Genomic DNA, 27,351 nt, shown 5'->3' on the forward strand with positions numbered 1-27,351 from the left:
GCAACGTCACTTCCGCAGCCTGTCTACTTGTGACCGGTGCTCGAGCGCCTTCCTCTCTGTCACGATGGCGTCGGTAGCTGACACAAAGCTCTATGATATTCTCGGGGTTCAGCCTGGTGCCACGGAGAACGAGCTCAAGAAGGTCGGTAACCATCAGGGTGGCGGGGAAGTCAGAGAAAGCGGTGAGGATGCAGCAGCTCTGGGCGGCCGACTGAGCCGGCGCCGGTCAGTTAGTGGGGGTGGGGAGGGGAGGCGATGACTGGCCTGGAGGGGGGGGGGGGGGGGGTTGGGCGAGAGGAGGGTGGGAACAAGCTGAGGCCTCGCCGGCTAGGCCGCGATGGAGGCCCCGGCGTCAGGTAGGCGGGCTGCCCGCTCCGGAGACTTCCCTCTGGATGCGATAAATCCGGCGCTGTCGGCGGGAGGAGCGAGGTGCTCCCGCCGACAGTCGCGGCCGTGATGGGGGCTTGACGGAGTAGTGAGGGATAGAGGTGGCAGCTCTCTGGCCGGCCTCGCAGTGGGGCGCTTGGTGCGGATTTGGAAGGCCGCCGGGCTCACTGCTGAACCCGACACCACGACACCATTTTGTTCATGTCGTTGTCGCCGCAGAGGTTGAATCCTGTTGGCTCCCGCACTGAAATACCGGTGACTGCGGAGGCCATTTGCAGAGGTGCCGTGATCACCAGACCTGACACAATTGGTCGCTGGAGCTAAGTTACGCCTGTTCTGGAAGGACACAAGGAAACTGAAATTATATTCTGCTGGCATTATGTTTTAAGTCTGATGCGATGACAAACAGTATTAACATAACGTCTGGCATAGTATTTTCACTTTAATGATTGCTGAAAAGCAGCCTACAGCTGAATGACATGCGAGACAACAATGTAGCGTAATTTCTGGCTTATAAAATGCATGCTATTTAGTAATTGTAGTTGGAGCTACAATCCATTAAAATCTAAACGCTGGTGTTTGTTATTTCCCCACCACTTCACCTTACTCTGAAGTTTTTAGTCCAATCATTGAATGTTCTCTACAGAACTGATATATTGCTGGGTGACTGAAAGAAAGTGTAATAAGGGTTCCCTTGTTACCTCTCCTGATTTTCAGAACATAATTTACTGCTTCAGTCATTATCCTTTGCTGAGTTAGCTGATCTTCAAGATCTCCTTTGAACCTGAAATTTGTGGTGTGAAATTATTTTTTTGATGATCCTGGATATCCATGCGTGGAAACATTTGTTGAATCTTACATTCTGTTGGCATTTATTGGTATGGTTCTTATTTTTCAATTGCTGCAGTCTTTTCAATAGTGAATTAGCAATTTTGTTAAGGCAGACAATTGGGAGAAACACCATGTAGTTTTTTTTTTAATTGATGTTTTAACATACTTTTGAACTAAATATGAACTAAGCGTCCTTTCTGATAGAAGAGTGAGAAAGAACTATATATAAATATTCTGGGAAGGAGATCTGAGACCACTAAAATGTCTGGTTAGGTTTGAAGGTTCACTGTGTGAGCTGGAATTAATGAGAAATGAACTTTTATCTGATGGAAATACAAGTCCTAACACGTTCAGGTTGCTTAATTTATTGATGGGATGTAGGTGCTACTGACAAGCCTAGTATTCATTGCCTTTCCTTAATGCCTTGACACAGTGGTGAGCTAATATTTTCAGCTGATATAGTCCTTCAGGTGAAGAGATTTTTACTGTTTTGTAGTGATTCAGGGATTTGACATTCCTTCCCACACTATCACTCTGGTATTCCGTGTCCTTTCTCCATCAGATAGAACATTTTTTTCTACCAAAACGTCGTTTCTCTCCTTGTCACCTGTAATTCTCCTGTTTGTTGTTGATTATTGCAGTAGAATTGGGCAACCTCCATCTTCAAGTACTTTGAACTTTGTTTAATTAATCCAAAATTGCACATATCCTACCCCGTGCCAACTGTTTATCCCTCATAACCGTTGACCTCATAGATCTGGGTGTCTATCACTTGGGTTCTTAAATAGTTGTTGTAAAAGTCCCAGCACCAATCTCTGTGATATCACTAGTTAAAAGCTTCCAATTACAAAAAAAGAAATCTGCTTCCTGTTCCCAAGTCATTTTTGGAATTTTGGATCTGATCTGTCATCTTCCTTTGGATCCTATTGTAATTTACCTTGGACCCATTTTCCACGTGAGATCCTGTCATATCCTTTCCTGCAGTTCAGGAATTAGCTCAGAGAAAATTCCATCCTCTGACAAAATCTACCATGCATTTCCAGTTTTTTTTAGTTTGCCTGCTGCTCTTCCAGTTGCTGTTATTCAGTCATCTGTTAACTAATCCTGTAGTTAACAAATGAGAAGGTATAAATATCATCCAATGATATCTTCATTTGACCACAAAATATGAGCAGGAATAGGCCATTGCTCTCATTGAGTCTGATCTGCCATTGAGTTGTTGCTGATTTTCTTTTACCTATAACCACTAATCCTCTACAATCAAGGACCCATCTATCTCTGCTTTGTATACACTCAATAGCTTAGCTTCCACAATACTCTGTAGAAATTAATTCTGCGGGTGTACCACTCTCTGGCCAAACAACTTCCTCCTCCAGGTTTTAACGGGGCATCCTTTTATTCCAAGCTGTGCATCTAGGCATCTGGTAGGTTATTTTCTGATGATTTGTATGACTTCACGAGCATTGAATTGACAGTCAAGCTACTTGATCACTTTGAAGGGGACATTTTGTTTAAAATGGTACTTTTTATCATGGAGCAGTAGGTAAGTTATAATGGGAAATATTAACTTAGTTCTACATGTCCTATTAAAGCTTTAGACTTCCCCTCAAACAATATCTTCCATTTAATGACATCAGCCCACCCCACCAGTACCAATAGCTTTTCAAAGGGGCCATTTGCTCTTCCTTCTCCATCACTCTTCACACAGGATATCTGCTATCTCTTCCCTTTCAGCCAAGGTCCAAACTTTCAGTTGTAGTTTTGTGGTGTATGTTGTATGAAGTGGAGTTGGCAGCATTGAGTATGCATTGGAAGTTAAAAAAAATGAGATCGCAGAATCTGTGGCAGAAGGACCTGAGTGGATAATTTGGAGTGTCCGTCCTTTGGCTTGAAAGTTTACTGCAGCAACCAGGCCAGGTTCAATATTCCTTGTATTGTAGATGTTCTTTCAAGGCTGAATTTGGTCTTGGCTCTATCTTGACAAGATGTGGTTATCCATCATACAGTATGCTAATGTGACCTGTATACCTTTGGGAGTAGTATGCAGAAGGGAAAGAGATGCACATTGATGTACAATTTTTTTAGAGAACACCATTTTGTTGTTTTAGTATATGATTGCACTGATATGTACATATTGTTGCGGTGTGGTCTTAAATTATAATTCTTTTTAATGCTCTACTTGACACATTCTTTGGGTTTTTTTGTGAATTGGATTTTTCCAATATTTGCAGTATTGTCAGTTTTATTAATATACAATGAACTTTAAGAGCACAAGTTTGCATGCATGTTTTTAACAAGCAAGTTCATGTGCAAGTTACTGACTAAATTGAATATTTTTGTACCAATTTATTTGTTCTGTACTTTATTTTTAAGGCATACCGCAAGTTGGCTAAGGAATACCATCCAGATAAAAACCCAAATGCTGGTGATAAGGTAAAGATCAGCATTATTTATTTTTTAACTGAAGATAAGGTAAGATGAGAAATATTAGCCATTTGGCCCATCAAGTCTTCTGCCATTTCATCATAGCTGATCCATTTTCCTATCAACCCCAATTTCCCACCTTTTTCCCAAACCCTTCCATGCCCTGACTAATCAAGAATCTATCATACTCTGCCTTAAATATACCCAGTTACTTGGCCTTGACAGCTAGCCACCTGTAGCATGAATTCTACAGGTTCACCACTCTGGCTAAAGAAACTCCACATCTCTGTTCTAAAAGTTAGCCCCTCTATTCTGAGGCTATGCCTTCTGATCCTGGACCCTCTCACTATAGGAAATATCCTCTCCATGCTCCCCTTTCTGAATTCCATTGAGTACAGGCCCAGAGCCACAAATGCTCGTCATATGATAAGCCTTTCAATCTCAGAATCATTTTTGTGAATCTCCTTTGAACTCTTCCTTAGATAAGCGGCCCAAAACTGTTCGCAATACTCCAAGGTACCAAGTGACGTCTGACCAGTACCTTATAAAGTCTCAACATTAGTTTCTTGTTTTTTATATTCTAGTCCTCTTGAAATGAATGCTAACATTGCATTTGCCTTCATCACCAGTAACTCAACCTGCACATCAATCTTTAGGGGATCCTGCACGAGGATTCCCAAGTCCTTTCACACTTAAAATTTTTGAATATTCCCTCTTTAGAAAATAGTCAACCCTTTCATTTCTTTTACCAAAGTGCATGCCCATACACTTTTTGATATTAATCTATCTCTCCCTTCTTTGGCCATTCTCCTAATCTGTCCAAGTCCTTCTGTAACCCCTGCTTCTTTAAAACTACCTGCCCTTCCACCTACCTTTGTATAATCCGCAAAGCCATCAATTCCATCATCCAGACCATTGACATAATATAAAACAAAATGGTCCCAGCACAGACCCCCGTGGAACACCAGTCACCGACAGACAACTAGAAAAGGCTCCCTGTCTTCCTACTCTTTGCCTCCTGCCGATCAGTCACTGCTTTATCCATGCTACTATCTTGTAATATGACTTGTTAAGCAGCCTCGTGTAGGACCTTGCCAAAGGTCTTCTGAAAATCCAGGTACCCAGTATCCACCAATTCCTGTGTCTATCCTGCTGCTTATTTCTTCTGGGTTCCAACAGATATGTCAGGCGAGGTTTTCCTTTAAGAAAACCATACTGATGTAGGCTTGTTTTGTCATGTGCCTCCGAGTACCCCAAAACTACATCCTTAACAATTAAATCCAATGTCTGCCCAACTACTGGGGATGTGTTGCATAAAGGCAGTCCACTATCTGCACTGTCTGCGCTGATTTTACAGTCAGTTAAAAGAACGTGAGCGTAGGTTGGATGAATTCCTATTAACTATTAGGAACTAGTAGTTTTATATTAGTTGTAATTTTGGTAGCGTTTTGATTTTTTTTCAATATATCATTTAACTACAAAATTTGTTACTCAGTTAAACAGTTAACTTTTTATACCTTTTTTGTTTATTTCCATTAAACTTTGGCTAATTGGGGCTGATTTGATTGTTCCTGAAGTGTCCCAATTAACCAGAATCTACTGTACTAAGAATTCTATACTTGAATGCGCGTAGTGTCAGAAATAAGACAGATGAGCTTGAAGCTCAGATGAAAATGGGGAACTACGATATTGTTGGGATAACGGAGACATGGCTGCAAGGGGATCAGGCCTGGGAATTGAGTGTACCAGGGTATACGTGCTATCGTAGAGACAGAAATATGGGAAGAGGGGGTGGGGTGGCCCTGTTGGTGAGGAATGAGATTCAGTCCTTAGCAAGAGGTGACTTGGGAACAGGGGAAGTAGAGTCTGTGTGGATTGAGCTGAGGAACAGTAAGGGTAAAAAGACCCTAATGGGTGTTGTGTACAGGCCCCCAAACAGTAGCGTGGATATTGGGTACAAGTTGATTAGGGAGTTAACATTGGCATGTGCTAAAGGTAATGCAGTCATTATGGGAGATTTCAACATGCAGGTGGACTGGGAGAATCAGGTAGGTGCTGGGCCCCAGGATAGGGAGTTTGTGGAGTGTCTAAGGGATGTATTTTTGGAACAGCTTGTGCTTGAACCAACCAGGAATGAGGCTATTTTGGACTTGGTGATGTGTAATGAACAGGAATTGATAAGTGATCTTGAAGTAAAGGAGCCATTAGGAAGTAGTGATCATAACATGATAAGTTTTTATCTACAATTTGAGAGGGATAGGGGCAGATCAGAGGTGTCAGTGTTGCAATTAAATAAAGGAGACTACGGAGCCATGAGGGAAGAGCTGGCCAAAGTTAAATGGGCGGATGCCCTGGCAGGAAAGACAGTAGATCAGCAGTGGCAGATATTCTTGGGCATAATACAAAAGATGCAAATGCAGTTCATTCCAATGAGAAGGAAGGATTCAAAGAGGGGGAAGGGGCCACAGTGGTTGACAAAGGAAGTCAGAGATTGTATAGCATTAAAGAAAAAGAAGTATGACAGGGCTAAGATGAGTGGGAATACAGATGATTGGGAAAGTTTTAAGGAACAGCAGATCTTAACTAAAAAAGCAATACGGAGAGAAAAAATCAGGTATGAGCTCAGTCTAGCCAGGAATATAAAAGGGGATAGCAAAAGCTTTTTTAGCTATGTGAAGAGAAAGAAGATAGTTAAGAACAATGTTGGCCCCTTGAAGAATGAATTGGGAGAAATTGTTATGGGAAACAGGGAAATGGCAACAGAATTTAATGCGTACTTTAGATCTGTCTTCACCAGGGAGGACACAAGCAATCTCCCAGATGTATGGATGGGCCAGGGTAATAAGATATCAGAGGAATTGAGACAGATTGACATTAGGAAAGAAACTGTGATGAGTAGACTGGTAGGACTGAAGGCTAATAAATCCCCGGGTCCAGATGGTCTGCATCTGAGGGTTCTAAAAGAGGTGGCTCAGGAAATTGCGGATGCATTGGTAATCATTTTCCAATGTTCCTTAGATTCAGGATCAGTTCCTGAAGATTGGAGAGTGGCTAATGTTATCCCACTTTTCAAGAAGGGAGGGAAGGAGAAAACGGAGAACTATCGCCCTGTTAGCCTAACGTCAGTCGTGGGGAAGATGCTTGTCCATTATTAAGGACGAAATAGTGGCACATCTAGATGGCAGAAATAGGATTAGGCCGAGCCAGCATGGATTTACCAAGGGCAAATCATGCTTGACTAATCTGTTGGAGTTTTTTGAGGGTGTAACAAGGATGTTAGACGAGGGTAAGCCAGTAGATGTTGTGTACCTAGATTTTCAGAAGGCATTCGATAAGGTGCCACATAGGAGATTGGTGAGTAAAATCAGAGCTCATGGCATTGGGGGCAGGGTTTCAACATGGATAGAAAACTGGTTGGCAGATAGAAAGCAAAGGGTAGCAGTGAATGGGTGTTTCTCAGACTGGCTGGAGGTGACTAGTGGGGTACCACAGGGCTCTGTATTGGGACCACAGCTCTTTACGATTTATGTCAATGATTTAGATGAGGGCATTGAAAACAATATCAGCAAGTTTGCTGACGATACTAAACTGGGTGGCAGTGTGACATGCGAAGAGGACGTTAGGAGAATACAGGGAGACTTGGATAGGCTGAGTGAGTGGGCAGATACTTGGCAGATGTCATTCAATATGAATAAATGTGAAGTCATCCACTTTGGAAGCTGGAACAAGAGGGCAGAGTATTGTCTGAACGGTGTCGAGTTAGGTAAGGGAGAAATGCAAAGAGACCTAGGAGTCCTAGTTCACCAGTCAATGAAGGTGAATGAGCAAGTGCAACAGGCAGTGAAGAGGGCAAATGGAATGTTGGCCTTTGTTACAAGGGGAATTGAATACAAGAGCAAGGATGTTCTTTTGCATTTGTACAGGGCCCTGGTGAGACCACACCTGGAATATTGTGTACAGTTTTGGTCTCCAGGTTTAAGGAAGGACATTCTGGCAATTGAGGAAGTGCAGCGTAGATTCACTAGGTTGATTCCTGGGATGGCAGGGCTGTCTTACGTGGAGAGATTGGGCTTGTACACGCTGGAATTGAGGAGATTGAGAGGGGATCTGATTGAAACGTTTAAGATAATTAAAGGATTTGATAGGATTGAGGCAGGAAATATGTTCCAGATGTTGGGAGAGTCCAGTACCAGAGGGCATGGATTGAGAATAAGAGGTCAGTTATTTAAAACAGAGTTGAGGAAGAGCTTCTTCTCCCAGAGAGTTGTGGAGGTGTGGAATGCACTGCCTCGGAAGACGGTGGAGGCCAATTCTCTGGATGCTTTCAAGAAGGAGCTGGATAGATATCTGCTGGATAGGGGAATCAAGGGATATGGGGACAAGGCAGGGACTGGGTATTGATAGTGAATGATCAGCCATGATCTCAGAATGGCGGTGCAGACTCGAGGGGCCGAATCTACTTCTGCACCTATTGTCTATTGTACTTGCCCGTGTATTCACTTTTAAGTTAATTTTTACTGTAGCTATACAGTGCAATTAGTAGAAAAGTGCTGGACAAATGCTGTTGGTATTAGCTTCATGGCTTATTTAAAGCAGGTTTTTATACTATGCTGTAAAAATTAACATTTTCATAGCGAAAGGCTTATTTGATGTGAAATGATTCTATTGTTCCATGTTTGTTTGGTATTCCTTGTATTTTCCTGCTACTGTTATACAGATGTCCAATGGATTAATTGAACTCTATCCCATGGGTTTTTGGTTATACATTTGGAAGTTGGTTACTGTATTTTTGCAACCACACTTGTGCTTAAAAACATGCCTTTTAATGAGACCATTTGTTGGAGCACTCGTCACTTGTAAAATCTTGTTTTTAGCTGGGGCATTTATTTCATGAGTAAATTGATTAATGTTCCCTGTCACAGCAGAGGTCAGAGAGGGTGCCAGTTACGCTGCTGGCATTCAGGGCAGCAGTGGGGGTCCTCCATCTCTGTCTTTGGTCATCAAAACCAATTTTGGTCTTGGCGGTATTTCGGGCTTCTTTTATTGTGTCAGTAGCTTCCTCTTGGTTTTCTCTACTGTCATGCAGGTTCCAGGTGGAGGCTCAGGAATGCCATCGCACACAGATATCGAAGTATTCTTCATTGCTGTTTCCATAACAATTTTGTTTTACCAGTCAAGGTTGTTTTAGCCCTGAGCTTGAACCCCCAAACCTGGAGGAATGGTGGACCACTCTTAGTTTGGCCTCTACCCTTTGACCTGTTTGGCATGGGTGACTGTACTAAGATTCGAAGCATATGGCCCTGACTCCAGCCAACATAGTTCTCCTGGTTCTTGAAGCACATGAGCCTCCAGACCCTACAACAAACTTGTAGTCCTCTTAGAAGATGGCAGAAGTCGGGGCTTGTTTTTGGGGAAAACTGTCATGAGTGAAAGTTTCCAATGCAATTACTTGTAATATTATTAGCAGCGTTTTCACTGTAATTTAGCATTTAATAGTAAATGGTGAAGTTCACAAGTTTATTTGGGAATGTTTAAATTGCTTTAGCTTTAAGATTACTAAATAATTACTCAAATGTTTTTGTCATCTGCAGTTTAAAGAAATAAGCTTTGCTTATGAAGTTTTATCGAATCCAGAGAAACGGGAACTTTATGATCGCTATGGTGAACAAGGTCTACGTGAGAGTGGTGGTGGCGGAGGCGGAATGGATGATATTTTCTCACATATCTTTGGCGGAGGTCTCTTCGGGTTCATGGGCGGTCAAGGTAGAAACCGCAACAGCAGACGAAGGGGAGAGGATATGGTGCATCCCCTCAAGTGAGTGGATTTTTAACTTATTTTTAAAAGCTCGCTTGGTGTATCTATTACTATGCTAATTTTTTTTCCAATTTCACAGGGTTTCTTTAGAAGACTTGTATAATGCAAAGACAACAAAACTACAGCTGAGCAAAAATGTCCTATGTAGTTCATGTAGTGGGTAAGTTGTATATTATTTAAGAAATATGCAAGTTTAAGCTGGAACTGTTTTAAATCTTTGATTTTTAAAGCCTGTTTTTGATTAGAATAAGGCAGAAAAGCCTTACCACAAACTGCAATTGACCAGTTTTAGGGCTGGGATACAGTATTGTCAAGGTGACAGAGCTTGGTGCTCTTTATTTAATATGCTGGGAACAAGAAGGTAAATATCTGACAATTTTGAATTTGAATTGTCTATATTGCTTTTCTTTACAATAGCACCAAAACATGAGGCAGCACGATGAAGTTTGTAAGGAGACTTAATTGCTGCTCTGAATTTCAGCAATAAACTTCCCATTTATACTTTTCAAAGAAAATTCCATAGAAACATAGAAAACCTACAACACAATACAAGCCCTTAGGCCCACAAGATGGTGCCGAACATGTCCCTACCCTAGAAATTACTAGGCTTACCTATAGCCCTCTATTTTTCTAAGCTTCATGTACCTATCCAAAAGACTATTTAAAAAAAAACCCTATCGTATCTGCCTCCACAACCATTGCCGGCTGCCCATTCCACACACTCACCACACTGACTAAAAAAAACTTACCCCCGACATCTCCTTTGTACCTACTCCCCAGCACCTTAAACCTGTGTCTTGTGGCAACCATTTCAGCCCTGGGAAACAACCTCTGACTATCCACACGATCAACGCCTCTCAACATCTTATACACCCCTATCAGGCCACCTCTTATCCTCCATCGCTCCAAGGAGAAAAGGCTGAGTTCACTCAACCTATCCTCATAAGACATGCTCCCCAATCCAGGCAACATCCTTGTAAATCTCTTCTGCACCCTTTCTATGGCTTCCACATCCTTCCTGTAGTGAAGTGACCAGAACTGAGCACAGTATTCCCAAATGGTGTCTGACCAGGGTCCTATATAACTACAACATTACCTCTCAGCTCCTAAATTCAATTCCACGTTTGATGAAGGCCAATACACCGTAAACCTTCTTAACCACTGAGTCAACCTGCGCAGCTGCTTTGAGCATCCTATGGACTCGGACCCCAAGATCCCTCTGATCCTCTATACTGACAAGAGTCTTACCATTAATACTATATTATGCCATCATATTTGACCTACCAAAATGAACCACTTCACACTTGTCTGGGTTGAACTCCATCTGCCACTTCTCAGCCCAGTTTTGCATCCTGTCAGTGTCCCGCTGTAACCTCTGATAGCCCTCCACACTATCCACAACACCTCCAACTTTAGTGTCATCAGCAAACTTACTAACCCATCCCTCCACTTCCTCATCCAGGTCATTTATAAAAATCATGAAGAGTAAGGGTCTCAGAACAGATCCCTGAGGCACTCCACTGGTGACCGATGTCCATGCAGAATATTACCAGTCTACAACCACTCTTTGACTCCTGTGGGCGAGCCAGTTCTGGATCCACAAAGCAATGTCCCCTTGGATCCCATGCCTCCTTACTTTCTCAATAAGCCTTGTATGGGGTATCTTAACAAATGCCTTGCTGAAATCTATATACACTACATCTACTGCTCTTCCTTCATCAACATGTTAAGTCACATCCCCAGAAAATTCTATCAGGCTCATAAGGCATGACCTGCCCTTGACAAAGCAGTGCTAGCTATTCCTAATCATATTATACCTCTCCAAATGTTCATAAATCCTGCCTGTCAGGATCTTCTCCATCAACTTACAATTTCTGACCACTCACTGGTCTATAATTTCCTAGTCTGTCTCTACTCCCTTTCTTGAACAAAGGAATAACATTTGCAACCCTGCAATCCTCTGGAACCTCTCCTGCCCCTATTGATGATGCAAAGATCATCGCCAGAGGCTCAGCAATCTCCTCCCTCACCTCCCACAGTAGCCTGGGGTACATCTCATCCGGGCCCGGTGACTTATCCAACTTGATTCCTTCCCAGTACATCCTCTTAATATCTACATGCTCAAGCTTTTCAATCTGCTGCAAGTCATCATTATTATCACCAAGAACCTTTTCCATAGTGAATACTGAAGTGAAGTATTCATTAAGTACCTCTGCTATTTCCTCAGGTTCCATACATACTTTCCCACTGTCACATTTAATAGGTCCTATTCTTTCACGTCTTATCCTCCTGCTCTTCGGTTACTTGTAGAATGCCTTGGAGTTTTCCTTAATCCTGCCCACCAAGACCTTCTCATGGCCCCATCTGGCTCTCCTAATTTCCTTCTTAGCCATATAATCTTCTAGATCTCTAACATTACCTAGCTCTCTGAACCTTTTGTAAGCTTTTCTTCTTGACCAGATTTATTACATCCTTTGTACACCAAGGTTCCTGCATCCTACCAAAACTTCCCTACCTCATACCGTACCTATGCAGAACTTCACACAAATATTCCCTGAACATTTGCCACATTTCTTCCGTACTTTTCCTTGAAACATCTATTTCCGATTTAAGCTTCCAGTTTCCTGCCTGATGGCCTCATAATTCCCCTTACTCCAATTAAACACTTCTCTAACTTGTCCATTCCTATCTTTCTTCAATGCTATGGTAAAGGAGATAGAATTATGATCACTATCTCCAAAATGCTCTCCCACTGAGAGATCTGACACCTGACCAGATTCATTTCCCAATACCAAATCAAGTACAGCCTCTCCTCTTGTAGGCTTATCTACATATTGTGTCAAGTAACCTTCTTGAACACACCTAACAAACTCCACCCCATTTAAACCCTTTGCTCTAGGGAGATGCCAATCTATATTTGGAAATTAAAATCTCCCATCATGACAACTCTGTTATTATTACACCTTTCCAGGATCTGTTTCCCTACTTGCTCATTGGTATCCCTATTACTATTGGGCAGCCTATAAAAAAACATCCTGTCAAGTTACTAACCCCTTCCTGTTCCTAATCTCCATTCACAGAGACTCAATAGACAATCCCTCCATGACGTCCACCTTTTCTGCAGCCGTGACACTATCTCTGATCAACAGTGCCACGCCCCCACCTCTTTTGCCTCTCTCCCTGTCCTTCCTGAAACACCTAAAACCCGGCATTTGAAGTAACCATTCCTGTCCGTGAGCCATCCAAGTCTCTGTAATGGCCACCACATCATAGCTCCAAGTACTGATCCACGCTCTAAGCTCATCCGCTTCGTTCACAACGCTCCTTGCGTTATAAATAGATACATCTCAAACCTTCGGTGTGAACGCATCCCTTCTCGATCATCTGCCTATCCTCCCTCACACTCTGTCTCCTGTATTTCTCTATTTGAGAGCCAGGCGCCTCTTCCCCAGTCTCTTCAGCTTGGTACCTGAGAACATTTCTATCACATACAAACCTTTGATTTCTGTCCTCACAAGCAGTCCTAGCATGACCTTTATCCTCCTCCACATCAACATCTGCTCTAACACTCTGGTTCCTCTCCCCCTGCAAATCTAGTTTAACACCCCCCCCCCCCCCCCCCCGGAGCAGCACTAGCTAACTTACCCGCAAGGATGTTAGTCCCCTTCCAGTTCAGGTGCAAGCCGTCCCATCGGAACAAGTCCCACCTTCCCTGGAACAAAGCCCAATTGTCCAGAAACATGAAGCCCTCCCTGATGTACCATATTTAGCTGCATTATCTTCCTACTTCTAGCTTCACTAGCACATGGCACAGGGAGCAATCCTGAGATTGCAACCCTGGAGGTCCTGTCCTTCAACTTTGCGCCTAACTCCCTAAGCTCTCTTTGCAGGACCACCTGCTTGTTCCTATCCACATCATTGGTCCCTGCATGGACCACGACATCTGGCTGCTCACCCTCTGTCTTGAGAATACTGAGAACTCGATCCAAGATATCCCAGACCATGGCACCAGCGAGGCAACAGACCATCCGAGGTTCTTGATCTCTCCCACTGAACCTCTTATCTGTCCCCCTAACTATCGAATCCCCTATCACTGCTGCTCTCCATTTTTCCTTCCTTCCTTTCTGAGCTGAGGGTCTAATCTCCCTGCCAGAGACGCAACCACTACAGCTTGTCCCTGGTAGGTCGTCCCCACCAACAGTATCCAAAACGGTATACTTATTGTTCTTCCTGTCTATTCCCCTTCCCTCTCCTGACAGTCAACAGCTACCTGCCTCACAAATGATCTAAAGTTCATCCAGCTCCAGCTCCCCAACTCGGTTTGTCAGGAGCTGCAACTGGATGCACCTTTTATAGGTGTAGTCATCAGGGACAATTGTGCTGCCCCTGACTTCCCACATCCTGCATATGGAGCACTCGACTGCCCTAACTGCTGCCTCTATTACCTACTCCCAAGTTAATTAAATTAATTAAAGGAACTTGCCCAGCCTCGCCTCACTTGGAGCAAGCTCGTCCTCCGCCTCTGCTCACAGAAGCTTCTCAAGCCAAAGCCTCAAAGCTCCACTCCTACCCTGAGCCCCTCACACCACTGGCCGTTCCTCTTCAATTACCTGTCCTTTTATTTGTCCCTGCCAATTACTTCACGAACCTTTGGCTCCTCCTCCTCTTGCTGCAACGGTTTCTCGATCACACTGTCCCGAGTACCAGCTGCACGCACCTTTCTAAAGCATTCTCACCTCAGCTGCTTCTCAGCGCTCTCACGAGCCCTTCACTCCTCCTCTTCCTGCTGCAACGGTTTCTTGATCACACTGATATATGTTTTAAGATGAAGTATTCTCATTAAAATGTACTGGTGATGAGGTGTATTTCTAAGGTGGTAGTTTTCAACTAATTAGTAAAAGTGGCCATTTGTTAGTTACATACAAGCACAATGTTAATGTGGTGCTTATTTTTCAGCAAGGTTTCTGTTTTGGTTCAACAAAGTGTTATGAAATATGAAATCTTTTATGCCCAAGTATTCTTCGTATTCTTTTTTAGATCTTAATTGCCATGGGCTATTCCTTCATGATTAAACTGAAATAAATTTGCCTATATTGTTGTGAAATTTTTTGTCAATAAGCGCATTATCTAAATCACACACAAAACATTTATTTGTTGTATTTTTTCTAAACAGTCAAGGAGGCAAGGCAGGAGCGGTTCAAAAATGCAGTGTTTGCAGGGGTCGAGGTATACGGATCATGATTAGACAGTTAGCACCAGGAATGGTTCAGCAGATGCAGTCTGTGTGTACCGATTGTAATGGAGAAGGTAAGTCAAGTTTTACTGCTGACAAATACCATGTAGAGATTAGGCTTTCACTTTTTTTTAAATGTGCAGGATGTGATATATTTGCCAGACTGAAAACATCTGAATTTGATAATTGAGGAGACAACAATTTTAATTAATTTTATTATATATTTGTTAGGTCATGAGAACTTGGTCTTGGCTGTAGTGCTGTAAATGTAAAGATAATTTGTTGTGCTGGATTGTCTCATCCATAACGCTTAACAGGAAAAACACTAGGCTGATGGATAGACTTTTTGCTAATGTAGTAAAGTGGTCAGATAATCAAGATATTGAAAAGTGCATGTCACGGGAGGGTACTGTCAGTTATCTGAATTATCTTGTCTTTACTATCTTGTGTCCAGTGCTTATTAATTCAACAACAGCCAGAGTTTTCAGATAAGGAATGCATAATAACAAAGCTTACTCTAGTATTTGTGACTGAGGAGCCTAATAACGGTAAGTTGTAGCAAACCATAAGACATCTGAGCCTCAGTGATGGGTTCTGTGGATCTATCTCCCAGTCACTAGCTTTACAGCATGCTTAATGCTGTCAGAGCTCTTTGTTTTCTTGATGACTGATCAATGTCATTTCATGGCAATTGGAATTAGCCTTACTACTTTTAAATTTAGTTCCTTTGACTTGCTACAAGATATTATTTATAACCATGAAAATAAAGGAAACAGTCTACATTTCCTTTTTTTTTGGTCAATTTGAGTGATTTTCAAGTGAATAGGTTTGAGCTCATGGCTGCAGAGTTCCATCTGGCCCTCCACACAGTATTGGTACTCTGTGAAACCAGCAGCCAGAGGTTAGTGTATTTGACCTTGTGAATGCATCTAGATTTAGAATTATTTTAAAATTACTTCATTTCTAATGGTTTGTAAGTGTGTGTGTGGAAGCTCTTGAGAATTGTTGGTTAGTTTCATAGCTGTCAAAATTAATGCTGGCTTTCAGAGATCTTCTGAGGACAGCTTCAGTGTGCCATAGGAACCATATCACCACTCAGGTGCTATGAACTGTCCGCAGGCAGCAAGCTTAGTTTGATAAAGTTCTTTGAAATAGTTTGTATGCATGTATATGTGGTATATCTTTTATATTGCAAAGACTAATTTTCAATATTAATGTGAACAGTTATCTGATGACATTTGAATCTTTTGAAAGGTTGCTTTGTGAAACTGTTTCCTAACTTGTGCTATATTTTGGGAATATTACAGGTGAAGTTATCAATGAAAAGGATCGATGCAAAAAATGTGAGGGGAAGAAGGTGGTAAAGGAAGTGAAGATTCTAGAAGTTCATATAGACAAAGGCATGAAGCATGGACAACGTATTACATTTAGTGGAGAAGCAGACCAATCTCCTGGTGTGGAACCTGGTGACATTATCCTTATACTGCAGGAGAAAGAACATGAGGTATGTGACTGCAAGTTGAAAGATTTGATGCTACTTTTTATTTTTGTGTCAAAACTTAATATTGTGGTCAAATGATTTTGAAAGAGTTGACCTAATGCCTAAAGAAATACTGATATAATTTACAGTCAATTCATTATTGGGATCAGGGAGAAATCATTTGATTCTGTATAGTATATTGGAGAGTGTAATTGAGGTTCTCCTGAGTTTTGCATGGATTGGGGTGTTTGGCCATGATGGGTATTGTCAAAATTGGATTGCTTTGGGGTGGAGGAGTGACCTGATGGAAGTGTGTAAAACTATGAGAGGCATAGATCAAAAAAAATTATGTGGAAATGTAGACAGCGTAAAATTTTCAACTAGAAATACCATTATTATCCAAGCTATTTCAATACTTGACTGGGCTAAGACCAAATTGAGACCTACATTTGTTATTTCTACCTGTATCAAGTGATCAAATAAGAATTTTCTTCCCTCTGCAAACCTGAAGATACAAGGCAAGGAAACACATTTGTGTGCTTTGAATAACTAATTCACCCTTGATAGTTTTTTGAAAACTTTTAAATGATTTGTGCTTCAAACTCACAAAGTTGTAATTTCTGGAAGAAATCCACAGTGCAGGAATTAAATGGGCTAGTTACACAAAAAAAACTCGAATTCATAAACTACTGGAAGATAAATGTGCCCATTTGCTTTGCAAACTTTCTCCATCAGCTTGCAGTCCAAAATTTTAACATGCTTTTTTTCTAAATTCTTATGTGGAGTTGAAAGTCTAACATAGACAAAGCCCTCAAATCATTGAGGTACTTTGTCTCATGAGTTCCAGGCAGTTAACATCTGTAAGCCATGTTAATTATGTCACTCTTCTCTAGCTTCAGGTTATTTAAGAAATGGAAAGCAGCATTTTCAGATATTACTTATAATATTTTTACATCCTTTGCAACAAATTCCAAATTCCTGTCCGGTGGGAAGGGCTCCCTACGCAACTCCCTTCTCCACTCGTCTCTCTCCTCCCTCCCCCCCCCCCCCCATCCCTTCCCACCGATCTCCTGGCACTTATCCTTGTAAATGAAACAAGTGCTACACCTGCCCTTACACTTCAGGGCCCCAGACAGTCCTTCCAGGTGAGGTGACACTTCACCTGTGAGTCGGCTGGTGTGGTATACTGCGTCCAGTGCTCCCAGTGTGGCCTTTTATATATTGGTGAGACCCGACGCAGACTGGGAGACCGTTTCACTGTACACCTACGCTCGATCCGCCAGAGAAAGCAGAATCTCCCAGTGGCCACTCATTTTAATTCCACGTCCCATTCCCTTTCTGATATGTCTATCCATGGTCTCCTCTACTGTCAAGATGAATCCACACTCAGGTTGGAGGAACAACACCTTGTATACCGGCTGGGTAGCCTCCAACCTGATGGCATGAACATTGACTTCTCTAACTTCTGTTAGTGCCCCTCCTCCCCTTCTTACCCCATCCCTGACATATTTAGTTGTTTTTTTCTCTCTCTGCCCATCACCCTACCTGTTCTCCATCTCCCTCTGGTGCTCTCCCACACCCCCTTTCTCCCGAGGCCTCCCATCCCATGATCCTTTCCCTTCTCCAGCTCTGTATCACTTTTGCCAATCACCTTTCCAGCTCTTAGCTTCATCCCACCCCCTCCGGTCTTCTCCTATCATTTTGCATTACCCTTCCCCCCCCCCCCCCCCCCCACTACTTTCAAATCTCTTAGTATCTCTCAGTTAGTCCTGACAAAGGGTCTCGGCCTGAAACGTCGACAGTGCTTCTCCCTATAGATGTTGCCTGGCCTGCTGTGTTCCACCAGCATTTTGTGTGTGTTGTTTAAAATACTCCAAATGTAGTCTAACCAGAGTTTTATCGAGCTGCAGCATTGCCTAGCAGCTTCTGAACTTCATATGCTGCCTTGCAAACCTATCAATTTGTTTCGCAACTTTGAGAGATATATTGAAGTTGATGCCAAGATCTCTGTTCATCCACACTGCTAAGAATCCTACCATTAACCTGTATTCTGCCTTTGTGTTTGACCTTCCAAAGTGTATCACTTCACATTTTTCCAGATTGAACTCCATTTGCCACTTCTCCACCCAGCTCTGCACCCGATCAGTCTCCTAATGTAACATGCCAACCTTACTTCTCCATTAAGTCATTTACAGTGCCTATAAAAAGTATTTCCCCCATTCTCCAGAAGCTTTCATGTGTTACTGTTCTACAACATTGAATCAGAGTAGATTTTATTTGGCTATTTTAACACTGATCAATGGAAAAAAGACTCTTGTGTCAAAGTGGAAACAGATCTCTACAAAGTGATCAAAATTAATTGTAAAACATAAAATGATTGCATAAGTGTTCACCTCACCCCCCCCCCCCCATAATATGACACACCAAATCATCACTGGTGTAGCCAATTGGTTTCTGAATTTACATAATTAGTTAAATGGAGATTTGTTATTGGGACTCTGTGCAGTGAAGGTGTTTCAATTGATTGTAGTAAAAATATACCTGTATCTGGAAGGTCCAGCTGCTGGTGAGTCAGTATCCTGGCAAAAGCTACACCTTGAAGACAAAATAACACTCTAAGCAACTCCAAAAAAAAGTTACTGAAAAGTCCGGAGATGGATACAGGAAAATTTCCAAGTCATTGAATATCCGTTGGAGTACAGTTATATCAATCATCAAGAAATAAAAAGATTATGGCACAGCTGTAAATCTGCATAGAGCAGGCCATACTCAAAAATTGAGTGGCCATGCAAGAAATTGAGTAGTGAGAAAGACCACCTAGAGACCTGCTTTAGTGGCTGAGATGGGAAAGGTTGTGCATATAGCAACTGCTGCCCACATGGGAGAGTGGCAAAGAGAAAGCCACTGTTGAAATAAACTCTCATGAAATTCTGGCTAGAGTTTGCCGAAAGGCATGTGGGATGCTCCGAAGTCAGCTGGAACAAAGTTTTATCGTCTGATGAAACCAAAATTGGGCTTTTTGGCCAACAGACTAAATGCTAAATTTGGCATAAGCCACACCCCACATGTCCTCAACAATACATCATCCCTGCCGTGAAACATTGTGGTGGTTGCATCATGCTGTGGGGATGCTTCATGGCAGCTGGCCCTGGAAGGCTTGTGAAGGTAGAGGGTAAAATAAATGCAACAAAATACAGGGAAATCCTGGAGGAAAACCTGGTGCAGTCTGCAAGAGAACTGCAACTTTGGAGAAGATTTGTTTTCCTGCGAGACAATAATCTCAAGCATAAAGCCAAAGTACACCGTAATGGCTTAAAAACAAAAGTTGATGTCCTGGAGTGGCCAAGTCAATGTCTGGATCTCAATCCAATTGAGGATTTGTGGCTGGACTTGAAAAGGGCTGTTCACTCACGATCCCCCATGCAGTCTGACAGAGCTTGAGCAGTTTTGTAAAGAAGAATGGGGAAGAATTACAGTGTTCAGATGTGCAAAGCGGAGAGAGACCTATCCACACAGACTTAAGGCTGTAATTGCTGCCAAAGGTGTATCTAAGTACTAACTTGAAGGGGGTGAATACTTAAGCAACCAATTGTTTTTTTGTTACATTTCTAATTTATTTAGATCACTTTGTAGAGGTTTGCATTCACTTTGACATGAAAGAGATTTTCTGTTGCTCAGTGTCAAAAAAGTCCAATTAAATCCACTGCAGTTCAATGTTGTAAAACAATAAAGCATGAAAACTTCAAGGGGGATGAATACTTTTTATAGTTACTGTAAGAAAAACACAGTGGATCCTAGAACAGATCCCTACAGGACACCAGTAATCGCCAATCTCCGGGTAGAATACTGTGCAACTACTGCCACACTCTGCCTTCTGTGGGCAAGCCCATTCTGAATCCACGGCCAAGTTTCCTTGAATCCATGTCTCCGCCCTAATATGGAGAGCCTTGTTGAATGCCCTACTAAAATAAACACTTGATGGCCACTTTATTAATGTAATATCAATTGAACCAATCATGTGGCTGTAAGTTCAGTTGTTCAGACCAAACATCAGAGTGAAAGATGTATGTGATTCAAGATTGTTTAGTCATTTTCAATGTAAAGGAGAATGAATTAATTTTACTCCAGATTCGATGCAGCGTGAAGAACATATTAAATATAAATACATAGATAATATATGCATTGATTATACATCCATAAAGTGACGCTGGGTACACCAGTGTCTATACATAAGGTGACAGATTGGAAATGATAAAGCTGTGGTGGGTGGGTTAGTGGGTTGAGGTGTTGATCAGCCTTACTACTTAGAGAAATTTACTGCTTTTGATTCTTGTGGTTCCAGTGTAGATGCTATGTAGCCTCATACGTGACAGGACTGAGATAGGCAGGGTGGGTGGGATCCTTCATGTTGTTAACTAGCCATTTTCAGTGATGCAGCTTGTTAGGATGCTCTCTGCTGCACATCTGTAGAATGACGTGTATAGTCCAGATCTCTTCAGCCTCCTGAGAAAGTGGAGGTATTGGTGAGCTTTCCTGATTGATTGTGACTTTTCCTAAGTGAATTACTGTGGAATGATTGTTGGTACTATACAGGGTGGCTTGATTATCTTAGAATCTGCTGATCTCCTGGGATTTTCACACAAGTCTCTGGAGTTTACAGAGGATGGTGGAGAAAAATAAAAATTATTCAGTGAGTGGCAGTTCTGTGGGCAGAAATGTCTTAGATGAGGGAAGTTATCAGTGGTGTGTAGAAGAACATTTCTGAATGCAGAATACGTCAAACAAACCTTGAAGTGACTGGGCTCAGCAGCAAAAGACCACAGACATACAAGCAGTTACCACTTCATTAGGTACAGGAGGTATGTAATAAAGTGGCCACTATATACTCCACATCCACTGCTTTAGCTTTGTCAGTTTGTTTAGTCACTACCTTCGATCGTGCTCATGAGGTGATCTCTCTTCTCATAAGGCCATGTTAACTATCCCTAATGAGATAATGTTTCTCCACATGTTCTCATATCCTATCTCTGAGGATCCTTTCCAAAAGTTTGCCCACCACTTGAACTCGCTGGTTTATAATTCCCATGGTTGTCCTTGTTATTTATTTATTTATTTATTTGTCACCCTTCAATCTTTTTGTACTACTGTGCCTAGTGAGGATACAAAAATTATCACCAAAAGTACAGCAGTCTCTTCCATTGTATTAAGGGGTATAGCCCATTCAACCCTTGGAATTTATCTGCCCTACTGTTTTTCCCAGAAGTTCAAGCACAGCCTCTTAATTTTGACATGTTCCGGCATATTAGCCTCTTCACTGTTCTCACATTCGTCATTGTCCCTCTCATGAGTAAAGAATGAAGCTAAGTATTCTTTAAGGACCTCTCCTACCTGCTCTAACTACAGCCAGATTTCCTCTTTTATCCCTATGGATTGGTCTTACCCTCACCATAGTCATCCTCCTATTCTTCACATGTGTATAATGCCTTGGAGTTTCCCTTAATCCTATTCAACCAAATCCTCATATCCCCTTCTATCTCTCCTGTCCCTGGCTACCTTGTAACAAAGGAGCTCTGTCTGATCTTGCGTCCTAAATGTTAAGTGAGGTTCCTTTCTCCTCTACTAAATTTTCATCGTCTCTTGTCAGCCATGGTTCCTTCACCATTTCATACTTTCCTTGCATTGTGAGGACAAACTTATCCAGAACCCCATGCAAGTGCTCCTTAAACAATCTCCATGCTTCTGTAGTACATTTATGCATACATCTGTTTCCAACTTATGTTCCCAAGTTCCTGCATAATAGCATCATAGTTTTTTATTACTGGCTCCATAATCAGCTGATAGGCATTTGCCCCATCTAAACATTCAGCCTATTATAATATTTTTTGATGGGTGGTGTTTGGCCTCTGGCTTGATGCAGATCTTGAAAACTAAGTCAGAACACTGTTAGAAGAGAATTTAGTAAGTTATGCCGCTATTACGCAAGGCCCTTCTTTACAGATTCCATACTGGGGAAAATATCCAGAATCATGTTGAAATTGCTTTACTCATTCTTGTCCTGCTGTTCTCATCCAAAACTTGTATTGTGGATAAGCAGTCTGTCATAACTTGCTTATTTCCCACCAATTTTGTGTTGTATTTAAAGCAAATGTAAAAATACTGAAGCAATTCACTTCTGATTAGTATTGATACATGAACTCAGATTTTACTCAAGCACAATTCAATTAGTGACAAAGAATAATTATCATGAATAATTGCTTTATATTTTCTGTTTATGGAGGAATCAGGAAATGCTGAAAAAGCTTGGTTCATGTGGCTGTTGTAACGTTAGTTTTGTGTGCAACTATGCATTATACAATTTTCAAAGAAAAGTAAATAATCTTGCAATGTCAGTGTTGTAAACTGATTTGATGCATGCAGTATTTACTCTCATATTGAAATTGCTTAAGATAAAGCCAAGTCAATTGAATTATATCTCAAAAGTAGAGATGCCTGCAGTGGTGGTTTATCAAATGAAATGAAATCCTATATTTGTTTCTTTTATAAGGAATTGAAATTTGAAATTATCCGCAAAAATACACAAAGCTGTGGTGCGCTGATGAAAAGCGAACAGCTACAAATGTTGGAGATATGAAATAAAATAAGTAAAGGCTGGAAATATTCAGGTCCAGAGGTTTCTGTAAAGAAAGGGAGAACAGCATTAATATTTTGTCAACTTTGAATATATTGTCTGCTTTTCTGCCTGTAGATGCTATTTGCCACTTGAGTATACCCAAAATTTTACTTTTTTTCTGGAGACTGTTTATCAAACTGTATCATACCTGACCTGTTACCATTTACTTAGCTCTTAAACTGGTGATGCTTCTCTATAGGACTACTAAAGACAGTTATTGTTTTTCTAGGTATTTCAGAGAGAGGGAAATGACTTGCACATGACCCACAAAATTGGTCTTGTTGAAGCACTCTGTGGTTTTCAATTCACATTCCAACATTTGGATGGTCGGCATATTGTTGTGAAGTATCCTCCAGGAAAAGTTATTGAGCCAGGTACCAGTGCAAAAGTTACTGATATTTTATATTTACTGATGTTCAATTGGTATATTTTTAAGCTGGTATATGGGTTTTTATTGAATGATTTGTGAAATGACCATTGTAAGTATTCTTGTGTTAAAGTTGCAATATAAATAGTCACTTTTACACCACCTTTTCTGTGGAGATGACCACGTCTAAGGAGAAATCATACAAGTTTTCAAAGGTTCAATTTAATGTTAGAGAAATGTATAAGGTACACATCCTGAAATGCTTTTTCTTCACAAAACATCCGCGAAAACAGAAGTGCCCCAAAGAATGAACAATAGTTAAACGTGAGAACCCCAAAGTTCCCCTCCCCTCTGCTTGCCCCTCCCATGCGTAAGCAGCGGCAAGCAACAATCATCCCTCCCCCACTAGCAAAACAAAATGTGCTCCCGCTACTGAGAACAAGCGTGAGCTAAGCAATAGCAAAGACACAGGCCTTGCAGTTGCCCCAAAGACTATCGCAATTCATCCAGCATTTGGCAACCCACAGGTTTCTCTCTCTCTCTCTCCCTAATAAGGGAGAGGGCAGTGTCCCCCATCTTCACAGCGAGCTGGAGACAGAACAACAACAACCCGCTGGTTTACGATGTTAAAAAGTCTGCTTTGTCGCTTTTTTTTACAAGCTCTGTGCCCGAAGTTCGCAAAGATCTCAGGTCTTCAGGCCCACAGTGAAAGATTTTCCAGCCTCCCTGATGACACACGAGTCTCCTGCCATGACATTGACCCTCGATCTGCCTGTCTCCAGAGCCCCAAGATTTTTGGCTTCCAAACACTAGGCCGCCTCTCAGGCCGACTCCTTAGTGTGCCGAACATCGACCAGTCCTGAAACCCCGAGAACGGGTCCCATTACCACAAAGAACCAAGTCAGCGTGTAACTCCAGGTCAGGGTCTTCAAAAGAACCCTGAAAAGGAAAAATAAAAGATATTAAAGATGGAAATAGAACTGTTTCCAGAGATGCAAGTAAAGGAGTCGCTGTTTAGCGCCATCTTAACTCCGCTTCTGTCCTGATAGTTCCTTTGTTCCCATAACACTGGAGGCCACTTAGCCGGTCAGGTCTCTGTGGCACTTAGCTTGCCCATCAGTCCAATCTTCCCTGTTTTTCTGCCTGCACCCTGTTCTCTCTCAAAGTATTCATCAGCTGTTCTCAAATTATCCTATCAGCCACCTACACAAGGAACTATTTACAGTCACAATTTAATCTGTGACTATAAAGTCAAATTTAAAATGTATAAACTGGTTCACTGAGACTCTGATGCAGTAGCAGAAATAGCTGGATCACTGGTCTACCTTGGGTTCATGGGGATATGGTATAAAACTTGTATGCTTTGTTTCATTAGTCATCTGGACTCTGCTAAAAGTACTGTATGCAGTGACATCAATGGCTCAGTTTGTGCTATGATAAGTTTCAGAATAATGGTATTTGAGATTTCCTTGTTTCTTGGTGCCAACGTGTTTAGTTTCTCTGGGGATACTTGCTACTGCTATATTTGTCTTTCTTCGTTTTACCATTTAGTCAGAACTCAATGCATTTGCATAAGAAATTATCTCATTTCTTGCAACATAAACACAGAGCCCTTAGTGTCCATAAAGTGTGTACTGACCATTGGGCACCAATTACACTAAACTCCATCAGATACCTGTGACACTTCCACCACTTTCCCCTTTGCAAATTTGAAAGCACGTAATCTCTATCAGTGGTCAGGTGTGGGTCACTGGATTGATGAAGCAACAGCTCTACTAACTGCCATTGTGCAATCCCTAAAATCTTACCATAAAATCAGAACTCTTTGTCTGAATAAACATGAGAAATCGATGCAGTGTGGTGGAATATGAATTAGATAAAATTGAATGACCAACAGGATGAAAATCCTCCACTAAGTGAGTTTGCAAGGTATCTTTAAATAACATCAACTTGTGCAAAGAGGAATGTGACACAATTCTAGTCCTTGATGAGGTACCATTAAGTAATTAAAGCTGATCTTGAACTACGTTAATGAATCCCTGCTAGAAAGTTATTATCTAATAAGATCTAGATCCTGTTAAATCGCCCTGTCTGGATGTTGTATATTTGGCTAGTTTTTTTTTGTTGGGGGTGCTGTTGCTGATGGGTGAGTGTTAAAATAAGGGCAGTTGTAAGCTTGAGAAGTATGTCTTCAGTCATTATTTGACCAGCGGCATGTAAAGAAAAAAATGGTTTGCTATCAATTGTGCTGTATAGTAGGATTCATCCTTAAAGATGAATTGATTCATGGTTGAGTGGGAAAACTGAACTCTTGAAAAATCATAAATTTGTTCTAGTATCCAAATGGGATTGGGACTAATAGGTTTTCTTTTCTGTATTCTTGATAGCAAATGGACACTTTGTCACCGAATTGCCTCAAGTCTGTGTATAAGTGTTTGCAGGACTGAATGATTTGTTTTCACTGATCTTTAGACATGTTTAGTTATTCATTGGGGTTTTTAACACTTAGTGGTATTCCATTCGACATACAAATAAATTTCTAATGCCTTTTATCATTCTGTTAAACTTGGATGTTCTTTCAACCATAGGTTGTGTTCGTGTTATTAAAGGGGAAGGAATGCCGCAGTATCGTAATCCGTTTGAAAAAGGAGACTTGTTCGTCAAATTTGATGTTCAATTCCCTGAGCATAATTGGATTAACCCTGACAAGATAGCTGTAAGTAGGAAGTTAGAAAATTAATTTGATTGGTGGTTTCATTTTGTGAGTCAGTCAGATTTTCTGCATCTAATATTGTACAACACTAAGTTTTATTTAGAGCTTTTTTAAACCACTTATTATGAAAAATGAAGTGTAAAATTAATACTTTTTGTTTTCAGGAACTGGAATATCTACTCCCAGCTAGGCCGGATGTCCCTGAGACGATTGGTGACATTGAGGAGGTTGACCTGCAGGAGTTTGACAATACACGTGGCTCAGCCGGAGGGCACCGGCGGGAGGCCTACAATGATAGCTCTGATGAGGAGAGTGGCCATCACACTGGCCCTGGTGTACAGTGTGCTCACCAGTAAACTTTGATAAAACATTTGCAAAACATGTTCTGTTCAGTTTTGGATATTTTCAGGTTTCATCTGATTTTGCTAAGCCAAACTGGACTTTGTCACAACTCAATCCAGAGGAACTCTGATGGACATCTCTTCGCTGTATATGTAACTTTTAATTATATTTACTGAATGTATAATTTAAAGTCAACTAACCATGGCACAGTGTGAGGTGCTCAATTCTTTTGAGGCCATGCAGGGGAGCAGCTGGTGAGAATTAAACGTATATCACAAATTTGTCCTTGTATCTCTGCTCTTTTTTTTAAAAGGAACAAATTTCTGTACATTTGCTTTCTGCTGCCATTTAAAAAAAGGTTTTGATGTTTTAAGGCCCTTATTTGTGTACACTTGATGTATGGGCTGTAATCACATGAGCTGCTAACATAAATAGTAAAGAATTTAGTGATGCACATTTCTCCAAATAGCTGCATGTCAACCCAAGTGGAACCTCATCCATAAGTTTAAGAGCTTCAAAAAAAAACAATGTGGTAATAAGATTCTTTTCTAGAATCTTAGTTCTGTGGTTAAGTAATAAATTTAAATGGCAACAGTGGAACATTTTTTAAATTCTGAATCTGTGCTTGTGAGCAGGGCCCATTCTGTTTGCTTTAAAAAGCTTGGGCAGTGTTTATTTTGCTTTCTTTTTCCTTTCCCTCCCATTGCCTTAAATTCTGGCAAAGTCTTTGGACCATGCTATATTGTAACACTGATAATGTTTTATTTCCATTTTCAAGCTGTTATTTCTGAAGTCCAAAATTGAGTCATTTGTTAAACTGTTTGTTCAAATTAAAAGGTTTTGGAAAAGTTACAATTATTTGTATGCACTGTTAAATATATGGCTGGTGTAACTATTCTGAAGCAGGCATGTTAAACATGTAAACATTTACTGGAAATGCTGTGAGGTCTGATTTAAAAAATATATATATAGCAAATTATAAACTTGAAACAGGGCCTGCAACAAGAGAAATAGGTGGAATTGATTAAAGATAAATGGGGATTTATTTTGGTATCGTGCACAGACTGAATATATCATTTGAACTCTTAA

At 41.2% G+C, this 27,351-nt stretch overlaps 1 protein-coding gene across 1 annotated transcript; it reads left to right on the plus strand.

Moving 5' to 3' along the window:
- Nucleotides 1-27,351, plus strand: dnaja2a (DnaJ heat shock protein family (Hsp40) member A2a). Its single transcript, XM_059992929.1, has 9 exons — nt 1-142; nt 3,592-3,651; nt 9,234-9,457; nt 9,537-9,617; nt 14,631-14,764; nt 15,998-16,194; nt 23,070-23,214; nt 25,796-25,923; nt 26,085-27,351. The coding sequence occupies exons 1-9, from the start codon at nt 65-67 to the stop codon at nt 26,274-26,276; spliced, it is 1,239 nt and encodes a 412-aa protein (XP_059848912.1). The 5' UTR covers nt 1-64; the 3' UTR covers nt 26,277-27,351.

This window comes from Hypanus sabinus, chromosome 17 (genome assembly GCF_030144855.1).
Source record: "Hypanus sabinus isolate sHypSab1 chromosome 17, sHypSab1.hap1, whole genome shotgun sequence".
NCBI classification, from domain to species: domain Eukaryota; kingdom Metazoa; phylum Chordata; class Chondrichthyes; order Myliobatiformes; family Dasyatidae; genus Hypanus; species Hypanus sabinus.